At 41.4% G+C, this 25,703-nt stretch overlaps 1 protein-coding gene across 2 annotated transcripts; it reads right to left on the reverse strand.

Annotated features, from left to right (window-relative positions):
* Positions 1–1,515: 1,515 nt before the first annotated feature.
* Positions 1,516–24,997, reverse strand: LOC149163469 (uncharacterized). Of its 2 annotated transcripts, XM_089431739.1 has the most exons (3): positions 24,739–24,997; positions 24,119–24,582; positions 1,516–2,729 (listed from the first exon to the last, which is right to left on the reverse strand). In XM_089431739.1, exons 2-3 carry the CDS (start codon positions 24,460–24,462, stop codon positions 1,730–1,732), a joined length of 1,344 nt encoding a protein of 447 aa, XP_089287865.1. In that variant the 5' UTR covers positions 24,463–24,582; positions 24,739–24,997; the 3' UTR covers positions 1,516–1,729. The 2 variants fall into 2 exon arrangements, with proteins under 2 accessions (XP_089287865.1, XP_089287864.1); XM_089431738.1 differs by having other exon boundaries at positions 24,119–24,997.
* Between the last annotated feature and the right edge of the window lie 706 nt (positions 24,998–25,703).

Below are 25,703 nucleotides of genomic sequence, written 5' to 3' on the forward strand. Positions count from 1 at the left end.
CTTTTGTAGCCAATACAAACCTCCCAAGCCATGGTGAGGACATAGGTGCCTAATAAGCATGGCATATGCTTACAGTTTAAACCTTGATATTCAACTCAATAGAAAAGTAAGAAAGTTATTACTTATCATGTTGTAAATAATTACAAGAAAAATGGTTAGCTAGATAGACAATAGAGTTTGCCCAATATCTTACATGCCGCATCAAATACTTTCAATTAACCACGAAAAAAAATACTTTAGTAAGTTCTTTAAACATGAGGGTACTTACATGATAAAAATTCTCACACGAAAGCAGTTCTAGTTCATGCATGATCATATGGCAGAGATCAAGTCTAATTGCATGTTTTAAGTGGTCTGGTTGTTGAAATTCCTTGAAAGCTGAGTTCTTTGGTGTTTTCCTTTTGTTTTATTTTGCAAAGGAAAACATATGAGAATCTCTCTCAGATATTTCCAGAACGATCCTGTACAGATCTATTGTATATCATTTCAAACATGGATCCATGAAGCAACCATGACATGTTCAAGAAGCATCCAGATCTCATATGTAACCAGGCATATCAGGGAAGGATGAGGAAAGGATCCAATAATATGGCCAAAAAAGAAAGCAAGAAGAAATTGCTGGTTTCCAATAAGTATTTCATATTCTTGAAAATGAAACTGTTATTCACAACCTCCTAAGGATTTGGGGCATACAAAATGAGCTTCAGAATAGAGACATTGAAGAGTATTTCATCTGGTGGCCCTACAGGCCTATTCATAAAATTTCCATGGACACTATGCCGTCTTAGACTGAAGCTCCCATGATGCAGATAACTATTAATAATATCAAACAGTGCAGAGAGAGACTTTATCACGGCATATGTAACAAGTCCTTTCAAATAAGGTGTACCCAGAATGCAACTTGTATTACAACGGACATGCAGCATCTATGCAGGACCATAGTTATAGAAAATGTCCAAAATGCTAAAATGCAGTAAACACCTCATATGGTTCTAACTTCTGACACATCTAAAATCATCAAACAAAGAAAAAATAACTACTAACTTCAAGATGGACGATAATTCAAACTAAAAATGTTAATGGATTTGCATATTTATACTGGATATCAGGATATGGTGTTGGATAACTCACATTTTGTTGGAACATTGTCTTGTAGCTTCAATATGAAGATGTGCAACACCAAAATTTCCTAATTGTTATGATTGCTCAGTTAATATTTTGCTATTAAGATCTTGAAAACACTTAAAGCGTAGAATCAAAGGGAGACAATGAGATGGATATCCTCCTGAGATTAACTCAAATATATATTTAATCTGCACAGTTTCATGAAGAATAAAAACGAGAAAATATTCACTCAAAACTGATGTTGTTTTTTGGATGCTACTCTTTCAATACTAATATTGCCTTCTAAAATCTGAGTGTACTCTGCACATAATTTTAAGATACCATGACGTGGATATGAATATAGGTTAGGAGTGTATATCGATATATCAACTTTGAGGAAAAAACCAGATATAATAAATCATACAGCTAGATACAGAAATTTAGAAATTGATACACAAACAAACATAAATATGTTAAAAATCTTACTTCATGGTATCTGCACTCTTAAACAAATCCAAGATAACTGAAAAGTGAAACCTATCAAAACAGCAGATTAAGGAATGCTCAATATATCAATGCATCACACTGAAAATGATGGCTGTGGGCTAATATTCCTACAAATCTCCTAGTCCTTCCCAGTTTTTCTCCTCTTGTTCCTTGTGCCACTGTCACTATCACTTTCTTCTTCATGCCTTCTACCCTCATGCTTCCTTGATCTTTTTCCCCTATTCCTCATATCATTGTCACTCTCACTCTCACTCTCACTATCACTGACACTCTCACTGCTGCTGTCATCTTCATACTGTCTTCTTCTCTCTTTGTGCTTCCTTGATTTTTTACTCTTGTTCCTCATGTCACTGTCACTTTCATCTTCATACTTCCTACTCTCATGCTTCCTTGAGCTCTTCCCCCTATTCCTCGTATCACTGTCACTGTTGCTTTCATCTGCATACTTCCTACCACTCTCTTCATGTTTTCCTGAACTTTTCCTCCTGTTTTTCATGACATCATCATCATCATCATTGTGGTGGTCGATTTGATCTTCATGCCTGTTCCTTTTCCTGCTTTCATCACGCTTCTCAATCTCTTTCCTATTATTTTCTGTACTTCTTCCATTATGTCTTCTGTCTGATTGCCTGTCATTATCTGATCTCCCCTCTCTCCCATATGATTCATCTCGATGTTTTGATTTTTCACTTACCCTTCGCCTGCTATCTTCATGTCTCCTCATTTGAGCTGCCTTCTGTTCTTCTTCCCTCATCCTAGCAGCCTCTTCTTCACGCTCCAACCGTTCCCTTTCCTCGAGCTTCCTCTTCCTGCGCTCTTCTCTTTCCAATTCTAATCGTTCCTTCTCTTCCCTCTCCTTCTTCTTGTGTTCCTCTTTCTCAGCTTTTTTACGCTCTTTTTCCTTCTGTTTTTCTTTATCTCTTTGCTCCAGTAGCTTCTGATGATGCTCCCTCTCTCTTTCTTCTCTTGCTAAAATTCTTTCCTGCTTACGTTGTTCCTGAAGCTCTCTGTCAAAAGCCTCTCCCTCTTTTATGTCTCCGAGACCAAGAGCAGCCTTAAATGTCTCCAGTTGCTTTTCCTTCTTGGCTGCAATATGATGAGTTTGGGTTTCAGAAACCCTGAACAATACAAATCACAAGTTAGAATATGCAGATAATATGCAATAAAAAAAAAGGAAAAAAAAAATTATACAGCAGTAACATCCACCAAATTCAAAAAATTAAAAAGGTAAACATTTAATCTGCACAAAACGTTGCTATAAAACAAGATTGTTATTGAAACAAAGACAACTTGCGAATCAGGACAATGTCAAATGCCTCAAATGCTTATCAAAAGCTCTTTAAAAGGGGATGTTGAAAAAAATAGTTATATACAAATATTTCTATATTCTATCTAACTGTATAGAAAGATCATGCGTCTATCCAAAGGAAAAGCAACAGTGACCTAGATCATCTAGAAGATCTATTCATATTACCTGGAAACAACAAAAGAAATAAGAAGTTTAAAAATAGAAACAGAAAAATGGGATCGAACACAGCAATAGAATATCACATTCTAACAAGTACAATTTGAATATCTCACATAGAAAAGTCTCTGCATATTAAAAGACAGGTGTGAACATAAAGGAAATACCTACAATAAGCTCAGGTGGCACTATAACATTCTTAAAAAGCCATCCCAAGTCAGTATTCACAAATATCCATTCCCATTAAATACCCAAGAGCAGACAACTACATCTGTGTTGGAAATATCCAGTTCAGTTGGGATATTTGCAAGTGTCCTTCCCTTCATGGAGAAGGGTGTTGATGTTCAAAAGTTTAGAGTTTGGTTGATGAATTGAACACTATTGTCTGAGTTGGGAGTATTAAATACAGTACAGCCAACTGTGTTTTCTAATAAGTTAAAATGTTCAGATGAAATTGCTCATGTCTATGAGTTGATGAACCTGGTAGAAAAAGCACCATGGAACTCTAGAGGTTGTTGAGTAGACACGTGAAGAATAAAACTTAACCAGAATATTCTTTTTGAGTTACAAATAATCATCCATTAGTGAATAATATGCTCAACCCAGACTGGTTTATTGGTGCACATAAATTTGGTGTCCAATCTTCATCACATTGATGTAACTTTTCGAGCATGCGTTCACTGTCCATAATGTTCACTGTGACACAATGAAACAAATCACTATCTCATCTCTTCAACTCGAGTCCTGTGCAGCTTGAACAATGTGAGATTATGTTCATGTCAGTCACTTGTGCAAGAACTATGTAACAGACCTATATGAAAATCTGTTACCAGAAACAGACAGTCAGTTCCCCTCATAAAATGGTTTAGAAATGGAATGGGGCAAAAAATGTAGTTTTCAATAACAACCATTTCCAATTTTCCATTTCTAAGACCACAACCATTTCTCAAGGGTTTCAAAGGCTGTTTCTCTTTCTGAGACTACAAAATCGTTTCTAGAGAAACAGAATGTTTCTCAACAAACATTTTTCTGTTTCTGTGATGGTCTGGTTGTTTTCTTATTTCCTCCATCACTTGAGAAAAACAGCAAAAATAAAATTAAAACATTACATGAAAAGAGACCCCAACTTATTTCCTGCCAGGTGCTAACTAACCGGTTTGCATTGCGGAGGAGTAAATGTTCTTTGCCACACACCGTCACACACACCTCCATAAGGCTTGAATTCTTTGAATAGCAGCCTTTGTAGTGGTCATTTTGCTAAAGAAATTGAAGATACCACCAGGAAAATACTGAATCTGTGACTCAGTGACTCAGGCAAGGAGACTGAAGAAGGGAAATATCCATTGTTGAGAAGAATCATTGAAGTGCCATCATCCATTATTTGATTCAGCAGTTGGTTCCACACTGCTTGGCTGGTGCTCAAAGTCCCTGGTAAGTTTGTGGGGCATATCCCTACAAAGACGCAGTCAAGGAGGATAATAGCATGCCCTAGCCGCAGCATTAGAAGGCATCCCTAGACGGCATGGAAGGGTTGTATGGACAGCATATCTCTGAGGTAAGTTTAAGGGCTAAACACAGTTGGTTTAAGGTCTGTTTCAAGGTGAAGGAGGGCCGAGTTCCCTTGCTGGAAGAACCGCAGTCATAGGACTGATTTAAGGGCAGTTTAGTGACACGTTGGAGCAGTCTTACCTTGCAAATCAGGCCGCAGACTATAGGTGAGTTTAATGATTGTTTTGTGCATGATTTTAGGGTCTATATCTCTGTTTATAGGGCCGCAGTGAGGGACTGCTACAGCAGCAGAAGTTTAGATGGTTGAGAAGCCTGGAAAGGACCTCCTAACCAAGCCGCAGTCATATCTAAGGACAGCGAAGCAAAATAGAGGGATTCTCCCTATACGTTAGGCTTGTTTATAATGTTGAAGTGGAAAGATTGCTTCAAGTCTGGGCTAAGTGTTGTAGGGAGCCTTGTGGAGGTGGCCAAGTCCTACAACATCACCTTGGATACCTTGTAACCTTCAGCTGAAGTAAGCGGCCTGTTTGGAGAAGATTAGGGCACCGGTGTAGCCTTGTTGGTGTGCCCTAACCACACTGGTACATGCACAAAACCCTAGACAAGATAATGGATGAGGGTCTTAGGACATGGTACAGCAAGGCTACAAATGGGACAGTAGCCAAGCATGGTGTTGCAAACTCATTGGACAACAGCAAGGTACATTTTGCTACTAAATGGGACAGCAAAGGAATCCTAAAGCAAAGTGGGACAACAATTGTGACATGGTGCAGCATGGACAGCATGGATAGAAGTGGCAAGCATGGTGTTGCAAGCACATGAGACATGTTGTATGACAACATGGTTCAACAATGACACGTGGGATAGCAATGCAGCATAAGGTGCAGCAGTATGATGTGTACAGCATGGTCATGAGATCCAGCATTATGATGATGGGTGCAGCGTGGTGCAGCACAGTGAGGTGCAACTTGATGACGAGATATAGCACAATGATAAGTGAAAGAGTCACCTTGGAGAATTAGTGGAAGCAACATGTCTTCAACTAATCTCATGTATCATCTTCTTAGAGATGATTTATGCTCTTATCTAGATAAGTCAAAGTGTTGACTTCTGTTCTAAATGTACTATCTCTCTCTCTCTCTTTGCTGAACTATTGAAAAACATATAAGAAGAATTGATTAAGGGTTCCCCCACATTGGGGTTTGTCCCTGGCTAGGGCCACATCTTGTGTCCTCTTGTCTTGGCTTGTCTTCTGTGATTTATGTTTATGTTTTATCGATAGTTTACTTTAATGCTGATGTGATTGCTAATCTAGAAATAAAATTGAGCTAACTATGAAGAAAAAGTTGTTATGCTCTTAACCTGCAAAATAATACCCAGATACAGAATATGCGAAGAAAAGATACCCAGAACACAGAATATGCGAAGAAAAGATACCCAGAACACAAAATAGCAATGATTTTATTATTCAAAGAGCAATGTTCACATGCCTCTTCGAGGGGGCAACCTCCAATAGAGCAGAGCTCGATTAAAAAATAAGACACGATGCTCCTCGCAAGGAGTCTCTATCCTTTATATATGACTCATACATGCAATACCACGGACCAATACCGTGGGTTTTATTAATACCATCTATCTAATACTACGGCCCATTTGCAACTAACTGTGGTCCCGTCATTAATTGCGGGTTAACCACTTACAAATATTAATATGGGTTTTATTGACTCTTGACTATGACGTGATCCCATGACATAAATAAGGGGGTTAGGGTGGGACCCTAACATGCCCTCCCCCTTAAGACTAGCCTTGTCCTCAAGGCTGAAGCTGCGGAAACTGCTGAAGAATAGTGGCTGGTTCCCAAGTTCCATCTTCCGGAGAGGTGTCTTTCCATTTGACGAGGACTTCCTTAATCATGCGGCCGCGCAGGTGATTGTCTCGTGTGTCTAGAAGCTATTCGGGTTGAAGCCAGATTGACCCTTCTTCGTCTAATTCAGGTAGACTGGTTTGAACTCGGCAATTGTTCCCAATCACTTTCTTGAGGCACGATACATGGAAAACTGGATGGATTTTTGCCGTAGGTGGCAAAGCCAACTTGTAAGCCACTTCTCCAATGCGCTGAAGTACTTGGTATGGTCCGTAGAATTTTGGAGAGAGCTTTTGACAACCCTTGTCTTTGAGTGATGTTTGCTTATATGGTTGCAGCCTCAAAAAGACCTGATCCCCTTCTTGAAATTGGCGCTCTGAGCGATGTTGGTCGGCCTGTTGCTTCATGCGGTTCTGAGCTTGATGAAGATTCTCGCGAAGATGGGCGAGCATGGTTGCGCGGTGTTGTAGGAGTTGATCCACTGCTTGTACTTTGGAGCACCCCTTGAGATAAGAAGTAGGGGTGTTAGGATATTCCGACACATAGGATATAGTTAAGTTCAACTTGGTCTAGTATAGAGTTAGGTTAGAGTTAGGTAAAGTGTGTTTCTTTACCGTTGTACATTTTGTAACTTACAATCCGACGGTCACGATATGTAGTGATCCGACGGTTCACTCTCACCTCGGTATTACCGACACTTGATCCGTGGCTTGACACCCGATTGGTCCATGAGTTCTATTTAAAGCGCATGGAGGGTCATTGTTCGGGTAATCCGTGCATGAGAGAAGCTTATGTAAATTTTCATTCTTTGATTAATAAATTGCCTGTAGTACCCACGTTGGGACAGGCCGTGGACTGTTTCCCTCCTTGCACTCTGAGGGTTTTAACCACGTCAAAAATACTGGTGTATTGATTTGAGATCTGGTTGTGAGCGGTGTCCTTTTGGTATTCTTTCTGTGGAACTTACCCTGTAAATTCCTACATGGTATCAGAGCTATTTGAGGGCCGCGTCCGTTGGTGATCCAAATCTGAAGCCGGTAGAACTGCATGCGGCTGTCGTTTCCTAGATCTGCTGTTTCTGACTGCTTTCGAGCCGAGAGGACTGCTCTGTTGCGTTCGGAGCATCTATTCCAGTGAGGAAACCCTTTCGTTTCACGCGAAAAGGTTTCCGGTAGCCCTAGCTGCGTCATTTTTCAGATCGGGAGGTATACAGTGTTTTTTTGCAGTTTACTATTATTTTCTCTCTGCATTTTTCGGTCTCAGTTTATTTAGCCTTTTTTTTAACCGGATCTATACCTTTCATTTCTGCGTATGCTCTTTGCCCTGCGACTCTGTGCGATCTGGGCAAATCAGAAACAGAAAGGAAGGATTTTTCTCATGCGTATGCTCTTTTCCCTGCACCGTAGTGTGATCTCGAAAAATCAGAAACATTGAGAAAAATATTTAGTTTTTCGGCTAAAGCTAACCTTGAGATTTTTTTATTTTTTTTTAAATTTCTAGTTTTTTGGCTAAAGCTAACTTCGAGCCGCAAGGTTCGTTTTTCTTTGCATATTCGTGTTGGGTTTTGTGTTTTGTGTTTTGTAGGGAAAAAGAGCTTTCTCAAGGCAAGCACGCAAACCAAGGCCCCCCCCCCCCTCTCTCTCTCTCTCTCTCAAATTTTTTGTATAGATCAATTGGTTCAAAGCTATTTTAAGAGAGTAGAGGTCTTGGGTTCAAGTCTCCATTTTGTGGGGGTGGATTTTTTCATTCCCGCACATTCGCGCACTTTGCCGGCAACGTCAACAATTTTTTTTTTCAAAAAGCCATAACTTCTTCATCCGGAAGCCATTTTCAGAGCCGTTTTTTTTTTTAAACCGCCTATTTTTTCGAGATCTATCCGTTGGTACACTTACTTTCAGCATCTTCAGCTTCAGTTTTTTTAAAAATGGAAAGTCCATGCCAAGTCATTCTTGACAGCACTAACTACTTCCAATGGGTAGAATACATGGAAGATTTACTTAGAAGTAAAGGTCTCTTCAGAATAGCCACAAACCAAGAGAAGAAACCAAAAGATGAAGACAAGGCGGCAAAATGGGAAAATAGACAAGATCAAGCACGTGGTTTGATAGGGATGTCTATTTCTCCTGATCTTAGATTCCACATTGCAGGACTTGAGACTCCTCATGAAGCATTAGAAAAACTTGCTAAAGTTTTTGGGATTAAAAATGAAATTAGAGCCCATCAACTTGAAAATGAGCTGCTTACTTTGGATCCTAATAATTTTTCTTGCATTGAAGATTTCTTGTCCAAATTCAAGACCCTTAGATATCTCTTGGAAGGTGTTAAAGTTAAGAAAGAAGATGGTAACCTTATTTATTCCATCCTTACTAAGTTGGGACCAGCCTACTCTGTATTTGTTTCCACTTTCCATTCTACAAGGGAAGCTTTCATTTGTCAAGGACAAGACTACAAGCCCCTTCCTTTGACTCCTTTTGTGAATCCTTAATAAGAGAACAAGAAAAACTCTTACACCTTGGTCTTCTTAATCTTGGAAACTCTTCCACGAAAGCGTTAGCCGCCCAGCAGCAACCAAATTCAAAGAATCCTAAGAAGTCATATCCTCAAAAGAATGGTCCTAAACCATCTCAGCCTCAAAATGAAAGATCATTTCAGCAAAATGATAAGACCAATAAAAACAAATGGAAGAAGACTGATAGACATTGTAACTTTTGTAATCGAGAGGGCCACTTAGAATCTAAATGCTTTAAGAAGATGGAAGCCTTGGAAGCCGCAATGAAGAAACATAACATCCATGTGGAGCCAACCTCAACTTCAACTTCCGGAATGGCACTTTCTGCATCTCATTGTCAATCATCTCAGTCTGGTTATGCATTAAATGTATCTTCTTCTTCTTCTCATTCTCATGAGTGGCTCATTGATTCTGGAGCCTCTTGTCACATGGCCAAAAACCAAGCCATGTTTTCTTCTTTAAATGATTGTAACACCAAAAATATATATATTGGTGATGATAGATCTCTTAATGTTGTAGGGACTGGAACTGTTCATCTAGACAATGGTCAGTTTAATGATGTATTATGTGTTCCAACCTTATCCTGCAACCTTCTATCTGTCTATCAGATAACTCATTCAGGTGAAGGTAAAATTGTTGAATTTTCACCTCATGATGTTGTAATCAAGGATCTAAAAGATCCTAAACAGATTCTAGCTACTGGTCTTGCTGATGATTCCAAAAGGTTGTATAAGTTTCACAACTTTGGGTCATCCAATCTTCCCTCAGTATTTGTTGCTCATAATGATGAAGTGAGCAAACTTTGGCATGAGCGATTTGGTCACTTAAACTATCGCTCCCTTCAACATCTATGTAAAGAAAATATGGTGACAGGTCTTCCTATGGTATCTTGCAGAGATGGTGTTTGTTCCGGATGTGTACTCGGAAAACATCATCGGGACAGTTTTGACAAACGTGCCTCTTGGCACGCCTCAGCCCCTTTACAGCTTGTGCACAGTGATTTATGTGGTCCTCTTCCTATTGCTTCATTCTCTGGCTGCAAGTACTTCTTAACTTTCATTGATGATTTCTCCAGACGCACTTGGGTATACTTCTTAAAACTCAAGAGCGAAGTATTTACCACTTTTTTGGCCTTCAAAGCATTTGTTGAAAAACAATCTGGACATCAAATTCTTAAGCTAAGAACTGATAATGGTGGAGAATATGTTAAAAACACATTCATCAACTTTTGCACCGAAAATGGAATTCAAATGCAACATACTGTTCCATACACTCCACAACAAAATGGTGTAGCTGAAAGGAAAAATCGCACCTTAAAGGAAATGGCTAATTGTATGCTGCAATCTATAGGACTCAGTCTTAGTTTTTGGGCCGAAGCAATTAATTGTGCAAATTATATAATCAATCGCACTCCTACTAAAGTTCTAGAGAATATCACTCCAGAAGAAAGCTTGGAGTTCCATTAAACCAGATGTAAGTCACTTTCGTGTGTTTGGAAGTGAAGCATGGGCCCATATTCCAGATGAAAAGCATAAAGCTTTAGAACCTAAGAGTGAGAAATGTACTTTTGTTGGATATTCTGAAGATGTAAAAGGTTATAGACTTATTCCATTTAAGTCCAAAAATGTTATCATTAGAAGAGATGTAAAATTTGATGAAAATAAATCGGCCTGCGAGCCTAGTCCGGCGGATGTGCCACCTCTTCCTCTCTCTTCTATTTTTGAAAACATTTCTTCTTCAGATGATGAAAGCGAGGATGATAATCCTCCCCCACCTTCTCAGGATCCTCAACTTCCAAGATGGGTCCGTGCTACTCGGGATGCAGCAGGTGATCTTGCCGGTGATCCTACAGATCAGCGACGTACACGTTCTCAGTTTGAAAGAGCCTCTTCTTTACTGGCTCAAGCTCCAGTAAATCATGATCCTGACACTTTTGCAGAAGCTTCAGGCCATCCACATTGGGAAGCAGCTATGAATGAAGAATATCATTCATTAATGACAAATGATACATGGGATCTTGTTCCTCTACCAAAGGGACGCAAACTTGTTAGATGTAAATGGGTTTACAGAACCAAGTATGGACCAGATGGGAAAGTTGATAAACATAAAGCTCGTCTCGTTGCTAAGGGCTTTTCACAGGTCGAAGGCATTGACTACACTGAAACCTTCTCCCCTGTTGCCAAAATGAACTCTATCCGCCTTGTTCTTTCCCTTGCTGCCTCTTTAAAATGGGAAGTCCATCAAATGGATGTTAAATCTGCCTTCTTGCATGGGACTTGCAGGAAGAAATCTATATGGAACAACCCATTGGCTTCATACAAACAGACTCCAGCCTTGTTTGTCGACTTAAGAAATCCCTTTATGGCCTCAAGCAAGCTCCTCGGGCTTGGTATGCCAAAATGGATAGCTTTCTTTTAGAATCTGGCTTTTCTAGGTGTCATTCTGACAATACTGTCTACACCAAGAAAGTGGGCAACTCTCTTATCATCCTTGTTCTTTATGTTGATGATCTTATTCTTACTGGTAGTGATCCCAACCTTATAAACCATGTGAAGTCCAGCCTTAAAAAGAAATTTGAAATGACAGACTTAGGACACTTACACTATTTTCTCGGTCTTCAAGTCTTGCAATCCCAAGAGGGTATTTTCCTTTCCCAGTCCAATTATGCTTGTGATATTCTTCGTCATTTTCACATGGAAGACTGTAAGCCAGCCCCTTCTCCCTTTCAGTCTGGAGTCAAACTTTCAGTCTCTTGTACTTCTCCTGAAGTTGATGCTACCTTATACCGTCAACTTGTCGGAAAACTCTTGTATTTAACCCATACTCGTCCTGATTTTTCCTTTGCTGTTGGCCTTGTTGCTCGTTTTATGCAAAACCCCCGTGAAAGTCATTGGAAAGCAGTTAAAAGAATACTTCGTTATGTTCGAGGTACAATACAGTTTGGGATTCATTACAGTGCCAAAGCAGCTCCTCTGTTAGTTGGTTTCACTGATTCTGATTGGGCTGGTGACCCTGATGATCGGAAGTCTATTGCCGGCTATGTCTTCACTCTTGGTTCAGGACCTATTACATGGGCTTGTAAGAAACAGGCTGCCATTTCGCTTTCGTCAGCAGAAGCAGAGTATCGTGGTGCCGTGGAAGCTAGTAAGGAAGCCTTGTGGCTTCGTCAAATCCTATCAGAGTTTGGCTTTGAGCAGCAGCATCCAACCACACTTTGGTGTGATAATCAAAGTGCCATTCAGCTATGCAAAGATCCAGTCCAGCATCAGCGCAGCAAACACATTGAACTACACATGCACTTCATCAGAAAGCTCATTCATGACCATGTTCTTGAAGTGCAATATTGTCCAACAGATGATCAGGTTGCAGACATCTTCACAAAGGCTCTCACAGAGGCGAAGTTCACTAAACTTCGATATATGCTTGGAGTTCAAGAAGTTGTCACTAAGGGGGGATAGGCTCTAGTGCCTCCTTCCTTCTCCTATTGTGTCATATTTGTAAATCCTTCAATCCTATCCCAAGTTGTTCTTAAGGGGGGATGTTAGGATATTCCGACACATAGGATATAGTTAAGTTCAACTTGGTCTAGTATAGAGTTAGGTTAGAGTTAGGTAAAGTGTGTTTCTTTACCGTTGTACATTTTGTAACTTACAATCCGACGGTCACGATATGTAGTGATCCGACGGTTCACTCTCACCTCGGTATTACCGACACTTGATCCGTGGCTTGACACCCGATTGGTCCATGAGTTCTATTTAAAGCGCATGGAGGGTCATTGTTCGGGTAATCCATGCATGAGAGAAGCTTATGTAAATTTTCATTCTTTGATTAATAAATTGCCTGTAGTACCCACGTTCGGACAGGCCATGGACTGTTTCCCTCCTTGCACTCTGAGGGTTTTAACCACGTCAAAAATACTGGTGTATTGATTTGAGATCTGGTTGTGAGCGGTGTCCTTTTGGTATTCTTTCTGTGGAACTTACCCTGTAAATTCCTACAAGGGGAAGGCGGAAGTTGACCATAGACTGCTTCATAGGGAGTCATTTTGGTGGTGGCATGATAGTTGGTGTTATACCACCATTCAGCCAGAGGTAACCACTGTGCCCAAAGGTGTTGCTTTTCTGAAGTGAAACACCTAAGGTAGGTTTCTAGACATTTGTTGACGGCTTCGGTTTGACCATCTGTTTGCGGATGATATGAAGTACTGAGTTTGAGTTGAGTGCCTTGTATTCTGAAGAGTTCCTGCCAAAAATTGCTGGTGAAGATCGGGTCGCGGTCGAACACTATAGAAGTGGGCATGCCATGTAATTTGAAGATCTGATCCATGAAAGATTGAGCAACCAAAGTTGGTGTAAACGGGTGGGGTAGGGCGCAGAAATGAGCATACTTCGACAGTCGGTCCACAACCACCATGATGACTGACTTGTTCCCTGACTTTGGAAGACCTGTAATGAAATCCATAGAAACCTCCGTCCAAATTGATGTCGGAATGGGCAATGGTTGTAATGTGCCTGGTGTGTTGACGGTTTCCCCTTTGTGGCGTTGACAGACATCACATTCTGCTACGAAAGTAAGGATGTCCTTTTGTTGGCATTATGTTTCTGGTATGGCTATATGTTACAGATGTTGTACTTGATGGCAACTCCCGTGGCAAGGCTCTCAATATGTTGAAAATTAAGAAGTACGCAGGAAATCAGTTCAAAAGGTGCGTACCCGCAGGTACACCATGCAGGGACCGCGTCCAGATACGCAGGCCAGCCATTCAGGAGGTGCGTACCCCCAGTGCACACATTTCAAGACAGAGAAAAGCACACGTGGGGTTTCTTATGATTTACTCTTGGTATTTAGCCGACGGTATTTGTGTTATTACGGTTTTGGCTCGTGGTATTGTTCCATGATTTTAGGAGGAGCTTGCCTATATAAAGCAAAGGAGATCACTTGGCTAAGTATCTTTTGCAATTGAATATCTTTAGATCTGAAATATTGGGTTATGGTCTTAAAAGTTTGATCTATATGAAAGGGAAGTTGAAGGCGAATCTGTGAAGGGTGATCTCTCGAGCGCATGATCAGATCTGAGCAACTGTGCCACTCTGGTGGACTGCCTATTCGGCCCTAATCAGAAGTACGCAGGTGTTTAACAGAAGAGCTGCGTGGGTACGCAGAGTAGAAACAGGAGATCTGCGTGGGTACGCAGAGCAGAAACAGGAGACCTGCGTGGGTACGCAGAGCAGAAGAAGGAGAGCTGCGTGGGTACGCAGAGCGACTAAGGTTCAGGTGCGTACGCATAGTAAAAGTACGCGGCGCGATAGTATTTCTGGGTGCGTACCTGCAGTAACAGTACGCGGCGCGATAATGTCTCTAGGTGCGTACCTGCAGTAATAGTACGCAGTGCGGTTGAAGGAACAGTGCGTGGGCACGCAGTGCGGCAGAAGGATCTCTGCGGGTATACACAGGAAAGCAGAAGGTGAACTGCGTAGCGACGCAGGCCACAGAAGGGAAAACTGCGTATCTGTCTTAAGATGTTCTGTTGATTGAATTTTTCTGTTGATGAGGTGTTCTGGGTTAGTTCTGTTATTGCTGATCTGATAACTGCAGTGGACTGTAACTTTTATGTACTTGATGATCATTTGATGCTTTATGAAAAGAAGTAGGGGGTTGTAGCTCCCTTCCAGGAGAGACTGGAAAACGAGAGAGAGAGAGAGTTATAGCTCTCTGCAGGTTGCAGCCTGCGTACTGGTAAAGGACTGCACCAGTACAAAACCATTGTAAAAGAAGTTTCTAATTTGAAAGAAGATAGAGACATATTGCAGCAGGTGGTTTTCACCCACATTGGGTTTCCACCTTACATCTTGTGTTCTTTGGTGTGACTATCTGTTTTTCTTTGTTCATGCACATTATTTTATGGTACTGACATGCAAGAATAATTAAAAGAACAAATAAGGAAGATTTATTAAAAGAATTAGATAATACTGATTCACCCCCCCCCCCCTCAGTATTATTTTCAACACCTTTTTCATGCCTATCCAAAAGAATGATCTTCTGGTGCGAGCATACGTCTTCTGAAAGCCCGAATGTCCTGCAATGGGAGATGAGTGCAATTCTGCCAAAATGCGACTTTTGAGGGTAGATGTTGGTGATATTACGACTCTGTCCTTGTAGCGAAGAATATCATTCTGCCACGAGTAGCCCTTGCTGGAATTTGGATCTACCTGCAATTGAGAAATGAGTTGGGAGAGCCCTGGGTGTGAAAACCATTCCCTGCGAGCCTCTTCAATCCAGTCTGGAATGGGAAGGGAAATTGCGAGTAGAGTACTTTCCTCCTCAAATTGGCGCGATAATGCATCTGCTACACTGTTGTCTTTCCCTTTCTTGTAAATGATCTCATAATCATATCCCAGCATTTTGGCTAACCATTTATTTTGTTGTGGGGAGGATAGGCGTTGCTCCAAAAAATATTTAAGACTGTGATGATCTGTGCGGATTTGGAAACGTCGCCCCAATAAGTAAGGTCGCCAGGTCTCGACTACATGTAAGATGGCCATCATTTCCTTCTCTTAGGTAGATTGGCCCAGATTCCTCCCACTGAGTTGTTGGCTTGTGAAGGCCAATGGTCGCCCTTCCTACATTAAGACCGCCCCAATACCTGTACCCGAAGCATCACATTCAATGACAAAGGATTTGGTGAAGTCAGGTAGTGCTAAGACTGGAGTGGAACACATGGCGTTTTTGAGAGAGGTAAATGCCTGTTGTGCTTCTTCGTTCCAGAAGAAGGAATTTTTCTTTAAGAGTTGAGTGAGGGGCTTCGCTATGCGGCCATAGTTGCGGACAAATTTACGATAATAGCCTGTGAGACCCAAAAATCCTCTCAAGCTCTTCAAATTCTTAGGTTGAAGCCATTCTTGCATTGCCTGGATCTTTTTGGGGTCCACCTTGACACCTTCACGCCCCACAATGTGGCCCAAATACTCAACTTCTTCCATGCCAAACGAACACTTAGACATCTTGACAAATAATTTATGCTTGCGGAGCAGTTGCAAGAGTAGATCTACATGCTGAAGATGTGCCGCCCAAGTGCCACTATAGATGAGAATGTCATCGAAGAAGACAAGGATAAATTTTCTGAGATATGGTTTGAGGATGTGATTCATAAGACTCTGAAAAGTAGAAGGGGCATTACAGAGACCAAATGGCATGACCAGGAACTCATAATGGCCTTCATGAGTTCTGAAAGCCGTCTTGGGAATGTCGACTTCCTTCATGCGAATTTGGTGGTCGCCGGAGCGAAGATCCAACTTAGTGAAGAATTGAGCCCCATTGAGTTCGTCCAGCAAATTGTCAACCACCGGAATGGGAAATTTATCTTTGACTGTCAACTTGTTGAGGGCCCTGAAGTCGGGACACATCCGCCACTCCCCATCTTTCTTGAGGACCATGACCACTGGGGATGAATAAGGACCAATGCTGGGACGAATGACACATGCTTCCAACAATTCCTTGATGATTTTTTCTATTTCATTCTTTTGAGTGAACGGATATCTGTATGGCCGCACATTTGGGGGTTGGGCCCCTGGATCCAAGGTGATGCTATGATCATGTTCCCCTCGCGAGGGTGGAAGCTCATGAGGCTTATCAAAGACCGTCCGATGGTTATTTAAAATCTGCTGCATCTCAGGATGAATTGGCAGAGACCTGGTTTCGACTACCTGGATGGCATTAAATTGAGCTACCACTCCATGATGGCCCTTTTTTAACAATTTTTACATCCGATGCGAGCTGATGACAAAGGGGGCTCCCGCCTGGAGTCCACGGAGGGTATGTGTGGAGTTGGTCTACTTAAAACTCATATATAACTCCTGGAAATCCATTATGATTGGCCCAAGAGTGCGGAGCCATTCAGCGCCTAGGACAATGTCGCATCCCCCCATGTGTATGGCAAACATGTGGGTTTTCAACTGATAGTCCCCCATTTGAAGTTTGACATTTTCACAGCGGCCTTCACATTTCATTGTGCCCCCATCTGCAATTTGGACTTGGAAGTTAGAAACTGCCCGTACAAAACAATGCGCTGCTTCGGCGATTTTTTGATGGATGAAATTATGGGTACTTCCACTATCAATCAAGACTACTACTGGGCGATGTTTAAGAAAACCCCTGATTTTGAGAGTTTGAGGGGAAGAAATTCCTGCCAACGCATTTAGCGAAATAACTGGTTCGTCAGATACAATCTCCTTTTGGTTGTCTTCTTCGATCGCCTCCGGTTCCTCAAGTGGTGGATCTTCCTCGGTGGAGCTGTAGTCAGTGGCATCTATTTGAAAAAACTTGGGCTCCTTGCATTTATGACCCGGGGAATATTTTTCATCACAGTAGTAACATAGTCCTTGCTTCCTTCTTTCGGCCATTTCCGCAGGTGACACCTTTTGAACCTTAAGTGTCTGAGTCGTGTTGGGAGCCTGTGGGGGACGACCTTTAGCGGGGAAGTTGGGGCGGCTAGATTGGGCTGTTAATGCACGTTCCACCTTACGAGCTACCTGGCAAGCCTCTGTCCACGTGGGAGGGTGGTGGAGTAGAACTTGAGCTTTGATGGCTTCTTTAAGACCGCTGATAAAACATTCCATGTAGAACTCATCTGTGAGACCCTTAGTGCGGAAGGCTAAGGCTTCAAAAGCGGTAATATATTCATCCACTGTACCCGTCTGTCGGAGCTTAGTGAGACGCCCCAAAAAAGAGTCTTCCTATTCAAAGCGATTTCGAAGAGCTTTGGTAAATTGGGCCCAATTCTGAAAAGTTCCATTGCAACGCTGATGCCATTCCCCCCATTGCCATCGTTCATTGTCCAAGTACATGGTCCCCACCATAAGCTTAGTCCCCTCATCTAGGATATGATTCAATTGGAAATACTGCTCCATTTGTGCTAGCCATGCGGACGTGTGAGAACCGTCAAATTTATGCATATCCAACTTGGGAGGTCGCTGACTGGGTGGTGGATGGGTGTGCCAGACGTGAGGAGAGTGGCTAGATTCACCCTCATGGTATTCATGGCCCTTATACGCCTCCTCGTGGGCTGGCTCCTTGCCCTTCGAGAGTGCTAGCTGTACCTGGAGACTTATTCCGCGAATCTCAGTTTGGATGTTGTCCATCACAGTTTGGATGGAGGTCACCTTGTCTTCAATTTTGTCCATCCTTTCATTGGCCATCGCTTGAGCGCGAGTTTCTACCATACACCAACCTGATGAAAAATTGGGACCGCCTAAAAATTTTTACTAATAAATTGAATGGTACCACCTTGCTCAGCTCGTCGTCCTGATTCTGATGGGCTAGATCACCAATAAGCGCCCCAGAAGATCTCAGACTACGGAGTTTTACTCCTTCTGGATCAATACTGCAGTCGCCAAATCCTCAAAATGTCAATGCTGCCAAAAGTCCTGCGAAAAGTATTCCCCTGTATAGGAACCCTGCACAACAACTCCGATCTGGTGGATCTGAGAGATCTGAATGGTGGAACAACTGCTGCTGCGGATCTGATGGAGCTGCGGGACTGATGTCTGCTGCTGCAGCACGTCTTTGCACACACGGATCTGATGTGTGATCCCTGATAGAAAAAGGAACTATGGTCGAGAGGAGTGTCAGGTGCTACAGATCGCAATATACATAAGGGTCTGACAGTAGTACTCGGCCCAATGTTTCAGGGCTCTAACTAAGGAGGATCGACCGTACATTAGCCGTACAAGCCGACTACCCTATCGTACGGGCGAGTAATCTCTCTGAGTGCTGTTCTCGATGTACTGTAGCCACCAGACGGCCGAAGGTTTATCTAGGGCGAGGTTTCAAGGGAGCCTAGGGGGCTTCCTATATACCCAGAGGGTACGTGGAAGACAGTCCATGCGCGGTTCTGTCTAATGCGCTACTACTCGAAGGGGTACCCACAGGGGTTACAAGGGAGTCCAACAGACATGACCACCTCTTGTATTTCCTGCGTGCATGCCTCCCCAAATCCGCAGGTTTATGCGCTCAACGACAGATCCCGTGGTTTAAAGACGCCGGAACATGTCTCTAGCCAAAAAAAAAAATTGTTAAAAATTGGAGATCCCGCCGAGCCCTGGAAAGTGCTCTGATACCACTTGTTATGCTCTTAACCTGCAAAATAATACCCAGATACAGAATATGCGAAGAAAAGATACCCAGAACATAGAATATGCGAAGAAAAGATACCCAGAACACAGAATAGCAATGATTTTATTATTCAAAGAGCAATGTTCACATGCCTCTTCGAGGGGGCAACCTCCAATAGAGCAGAGCTCGATTACAAAATAAGACACGATGCTCCTCGCAGGGAGTCTCTATCCTTTATATATGACTCATACATGCAATACCACGGGCCAATACCGTGGGTTTTATTAATACCATCTATCTAATACTACGGCCCATTTGCAACTAACTGTGGTCCCATCATTAATTGCGGGTTAACCACTTACAAATATTAATATGGGCCTTATTGACTCTTGACTATGACGTGATCCCATGACATAAATAAGGGGGTTAGGGTGGGACCCTAACAAAAGCACAGGTGAAGACAAAGCCCAAGCAAGAGTGAAAGAGCAATCACCGAAGACAATTGGGAAATGATCAGTGGATTCCTCATCCCTCTTCAATTTCATCAAGGGTGAAGTCGAAGCAGAGAATATTATCAAAATGGCGCAGCGAAAGCTTCTAATGGCCTACCTAAAGATCACTTCAATAGGAATTCCGGATCTAAGGGTGGAAGGAAAGGCAGATGCCTTGGTTGTAATAAGTTCAGCCATAATGCAGATGAAGATAACAATCATTCCAGGGACATCTTCAATGATTAAAGGAATGACAGGTAATGCAAGTCATCAAGGAAATAGCCGACTCTTCAAAGAAAGCAAGGAACCCAAGGTATGAAGAATCAAATGTTGTTTCTGATAAGATAAAGAAACGTTATCTTGTATTGGCCCTCTCCTTCAAATTCTGTGGGAATCTGGCTTATTGATTGTAGTGCTTCAAGGCACTTCATCGAATCAATGTTGCATTAATCAGTGGAATCTGTTGTGCTCTAGAAGCTGAAGAACTAGATGTAGGAGCAATAAGAGGTAGACCACGTCGTCTACTGGTGGCAGGGGTAGCTCGGGCAGGTGGTTTCACCTCCTCCTCCTATTCCTCCTCCTCCTCCCCCTCCACTACATCCTGCACTAACCAATTATCAGCAGACTCCATGAGAGGCTTCTCAGCCTCAACCGTCCATGTAGCAGTGGTGTCAATCCCATCCAATGAGATGGCCTCCACATCAGGAGGCCTCTCAAGTTGCCTCACTCACAATCGAAGATTGTAGTAGACATAGACCATGTCATTAAGTCGTTGGGACTCTACCCTGTACAAAAATCATGAAATAATAATTAATAATTATAAAAAAAAAAATTGTAAGAAGAGCTTCGGCGTAAATCACATAAAGAGAGATCTTTGTCGACGCGTTTCGAGCCAGCAAGTGTGGCTCATCGTCAGGACAAGTTGAAGAAACAGATCCAGCTTTGCAAGTTAAATAGTCTGAGCAGGGCCTCCAACAGCTATCTAGATCAACGGCTAGATTTGACCAAGGGACAGTCAAAAAGTCAAATGGATTATTTAGAGGGTTACATTATTAATTTAATAATTAAAAATTATTATTAAATGGGAAATAGTTATAATGGAAACCTAATATTTAAGTGTTAACCTGTTGCGCTTCTTGTTGTGTATTTTTTCAAATACACTCCAGTTGCGCCCACATCCTGAGGAGCTACATGTTTGGCTGAGGATGCGAATGGCAAGCTTTTGCAGAAGGGGTACCCTACCACCATACATTCTCCACCATGCATCTACAACAAAATTACAAATAAAATTTTAAATAAACATAAGAAAAAAATGGAATTTGAAAAGACAATGAAATTTGTAACAAAGTTACAAACTAAAAAATACCTGGCATTTTAATTGTCCTATCAATGATAGCCATCTCAAAGCCAAATGTGCCACCTGCCATCCTATATGTCTCAATTTCTTTAGAGATCTCTATACGTTTTGTTGGGGATCGCACCATCTTCTGGACACAAGATAAGAATCCATCCATGATCTCAGCGGTCCAGAAAAAGCTAGCGACATGAATGGGACGATGGAATGTGTTGTTCCATCGCTCATCAATCACTCCCCATAGGAGGAATTGTCTCTGAAACCCATCATCTCCCTTATCATCATAGTAGGCCCGAATGGCTTCTTTGGCCCTGTCCATGGCCTCATATAAATAGCCCATTGCAGGTTTCTCACCATCAACCAACCAAAGAACCTTTATCAAAGGTCCAGTAACGGCGCACACCTCCTGCACTCCCGCCCAGAAGTCTTCCTTGTATGAAACTAATCTGCATACAATCTCTCCCTTTGATTTGCGGCTCATTGGCAAAGCATGCCACTCCTCTGAAAGAAACATTCTCTTCACATCCCACATAGAATTCAAGAAGGATTGAAGAGATATGAAACTAGTGGCAAATCGTGTAATGGCGGAGCACACCAACTCTTTGTTGTTCGTGAATCTTCTCATCACGCTAAGCACAAATGTATGGTTATATATAAAATTTGTAATGTTTTTGGATGAATCAACAATAACTTTGACAAAGGGAATTTTCCCTGTCTTCCAACATCAAATCAATACAGTGTGCAGCACAAAGTGTCCAAAATAAAGTAGGATGCCTGTCCATAAGCATCCTGTCAGCAACAACATAATTTGCGACAACATTTTTTGCACCCACCTCCAAAATAAACACATCTAACAAATCACATAAAGTTCTTGCATCTTTGATTTGTGCAGATGCATCAACAGATTTGATAAACATAGTCCCCTTGGGACAACTAACCAAGAAGTTTATAATGGTTCTCCCCTTTTGGTCAATCCAACCATCTGACATAACAGTGCACCCTGTTTGTGCCCATGATGCCCTAAAATCCTCCAATCTTTGGGTGCAGTCAAGCTTTTCATTTTGAAGAATCCGGCCTCTGAAATCATGATAAGAAAGGATTTTGTACCCTGGGCCAACACTTGCAATAGCATCAATAGCAGGTTGGAAAAATGGATTATTCCTTACAATGTTGAAAGGAATATCACTCCAGGGGAGAAATTTTGCCAGCAACTTGTCAGCTTGTTTTTTCTCAGTTCTTTTTAGCATTGAACTGATAGATGGATGTGAACCAGGTGTGGTTCGAAAACAAAAAATGATGTGGCAGCTACCGGATTGGTTGATGCTGCAGTTGAAATGTGCCACTTACTTCAGCTGACTTTTTTAGTTGCCTCTTCATTTCTTCTTTGGCCTCTTTATTCTAGTCTAAAGCTTCCAATGCTTTCATGGCTCTTCGGATGAATTCAGGATTTGTATTTGTGCAAGGGCCTACATCAAATCCAGGGATTTGTGCGAGGTGATACTTCAATCTGTACACCCCCCGGACATAGGGTGGCCACACAATTTGCAAGTCAAGTTTAGTCTATCATTCGGAGCTTTAGGTTCACCAAATTCCCAAAAATGGTCCAATTTCCTTGGCATGTTTGTTTTTGAACTTTGAAGTTGAAAACTTGAATGGTGTTTCAGTGAAGTTGTGAACCTATGGGAAAATAAGAATTACAATTTAGTATTTACAAGTTACAAACTTACAATTTAGTATTTTAATTTTTACATTGTACAAAAACTAAAAAAATTACATACATTTTAAGAAACCCCATTCCAAACCCAACCAAAAAAACTAAAAAAACAATACATCAAAAACCCCATTCCAAACCCAACCAAAAAAACTAAAAAAATTTACATTGGGCAAATTTCATAAACCCCATTCCAAACCCAAGTTACCCAACCAAAAACAATGAAAACAAACATAAACAAAGTTTCAAGACAATGAAAACAAAAAAAAAATGGTGCCCATACCGTTTCTATGGAGATAATCGGTCTCCTCCTCTTGATTTTCTCCTCCACGCACTTGAAATAGCTCCAATCCTCTCCAAGCAAAATCTCCAAGCCCTCTCCAACACTCCACTGCCCTCCACACGCCTAACTGTGCAAATGAAATGAAAAAAAAAATCGTTTTTTGCCTTATAAAACCGCGCTGCCCCAACATCCCATGGTAAATTGGGAAAAAATCACACCAGTATTACTCGCAATAATATCGGTTTCGGGAAAAGAATCGCGATAAAACGATAATATCGCGATTTTAACAACATTGCATCGGATAGAAGGGTGATCTCTCTAATTTAGTAGAAACGGAAACAATCATGGGATTATACTTGGAGCCGATGCCACCTATCCTGAAAAGGGTGTAGGAAATGTTACCCCTCAAAGTGTTGACTTTTGTTGTAAATGTACTATCTCTCTCTACTGAACTAATGAAGAACATATAAGAAGAATTGATCAAAAGTTTTCCCACATTGGGGTTTTTCCCTACCTAGTGCCACATCTTGTGTCCTTTTGTCTTGGCTTGTCTTCTGCAATTTATGTTTATGTTCTATCTGCAGTTTACTTTAATGCTGATGTGATATGTGATTGCTAATCTGGAAATAAAATTGAGCTAACTGTAAAAATTGAAATAAATTGCTCTAAGCATAGAACATACCTAAAATTAACAACAACTTATGTTTTGCTTTTTCTGTCATGTGATTGGCTAACTATTTGGTTTACTTTCAGTGTGCAGCAAAAGAAACATTTAACATGGTGTCAAATTGATTCTTTGGTCTGACTGTTGAAATTCCCAAAATTTATCACGCTAAATTCATGTTTTACCCCTGCAACTGTGTCAAAGGTCGCAGGTCCAGTCATGATATATTCCGCAAGCTTATTTTGCGATGCGAAAGTGCAAACAGCATACAACCTATAGACTAATTGGAGTGGAGGAGGCTGTAAGATTATCATCCAAACAAGTGCTAAATTTTTGGGAGGAAAAAAAATAAATAAATAAACCGGAAGGTATAACCTAGACGTGCCTTCTCATACCCGGTATAAAAAATTACAGACTCCCAACCTGCGAGGTCCACAGTCCTAAAACAAGATTACTGACTTAATTGCAAGCAAGCCATGACAGAATGCCTAATCTAGGTTTGCCACTGTAACTTCCAGAGGGTGCGGACAATTGGTGAAAGACTTACTTTTTGGATTCCTGTCCCACAGCATCACCTCCATCAGGGTTCTCGACAGCAGCTTCCATGATCTTTCTGGCCTCCTCGACTTTATCAAGTATTTCATTATCCGTGTAACCCTGCTCAGCCAGGGTATCTTCAAGCAAAGCTAATTTGAGCTCGATTTGTCTCTTCCTGTCATGCTCGAGAATATCTTGGTTGGCCTTTTTCGTAACCCCTCCAGCACCTTGACCCTCCTCGAATCCCTTGCCCTCAGCTCTCACAGGCTTTGGCCGTACGAAGAACTTATTGCTCTGGATGTAGCCGTTTGTCCCCGACCCACGGGGTGTCTGCAGTCCGATGCCGTTATACATATTTTAAAACCCTAAATTCGGCAACACCATTTTCGCAATATTCCCGACTTCCTCCTATCCTTGCGTAAAGGGAAATCGTCTTCTTCGATGAAATTTGGGAGTTTTGGACGAATTTATAAGCTGCACTTCAACATAAATACATGAATTAGAATTCATTTGCCAGCGAACCGACGCTTATAAAACCCTTTTGCAGATTGAGAGGATAAAAGTCGATGCAAAATTATTCAAAAGAATCCAGAGACTCCCTCATCGAATCGATTGGAATGGACAAATTACCCTATTTTCTTCATCGCAACTGGGCACCGTGCTTTCTTCAATGCTTCGCCCTTCCACGATTTCTGCTTAGATAATAAGGCTCTCCGTCATTTTCATTTGATGTCGGTTAACGGCAAGTGTCGCGGCGCATTTTCATGATTGGTCTCCCATGATTTTAACGGGACTGGATCCCCAGTGCAACTAAATTCTTGACAAATAATATTGGGAGCATGGAAGAGGTCAGTATGGCCTTTTTATTAGAGTTGTATGGCGCAATCAAAAACCACCCTGTTGTGAAGGTGGTCTATATATGGTTGGGTCGATGGGACTCGAATTTGACGGTCGATACATCATCTTAGACAGCACTTAATGTTATACAGATGTGGTTGAAAATTCGAATTACAGTGTATGCTATTTTATGTAGCATTTAATTTTATATATATCTAATTGTTTAAAGTTAGTAAAATATAATGAGAAAGACATTATTTTATATATAGCATTTAATGTGGTTAGAAATTTGAATTATAGCGTTATTATTTTATATAGCATTTAATTTTATATATGTCTCACGTAGTTTAAAGTCAGTGAAATATAATGAGAGACATTATTTTATATATATCATTTAATGTTATATATGTTTAGTGCAATTTAAGGTTAGTGAAATGTAAGCCAGAGATACTGTTGACACCTAATCCTCAAAGGATGGGTGAACTGGAATGTGAACAGTCATCAAGAAGATGAATTGTTCAGTCACACTCATGTATATAAACAATAGCTACCTAATGAAATATACGAATCAGTTTTTCTGTCCATTTTGGAGTTACTCCTGGTCTGACATGGTATCAGAGCCAGTTCTAAGAATAGTCGTAACTCCTCTCATTGATTCTCTGCGCCACAATACCTGAGCGCTGCCTCTGTCCTGCGCATGAATACCTGCGCGTCTCATTGATTGTCTTGCGATTCTCATCGGTTATGAGTCTTTTTCG

This window comes from Pinus tabuliformis, chromosome 5_1 (genome assembly GCF_031772625.1).
Source record: "Pinus tabuliformis cultivar Carrire ecotype Pingquan chromosome 5_1, CPIR1, whole genome shotgun sequence".
Classification (NCBI taxonomy): Eukaryota; Viridiplantae; Streptophyta; class Pinopsida; order Pinales; family Pinaceae; genus Pinus; species Pinus tabuliformis.

What these genes read in the sequence shown, in the direction of transcription:
- LOC149163469 (XM_089431739.1), bottom strand. Translation starts at nt 24,462, where the DNA reads ATGTATAACGGCATCGGACTGCAGACACCCCGTGGGTCGGGGACAAAC. An exon ending in GTGGGACAGGAATCCAAAAA is followed by an intron (nt 2,730 to 24,118) that starts GTAAGTCTTTCA and finishes TGTATTGTTCAG; the next exon opens with GGTTTCTGAAACCCAAACTC.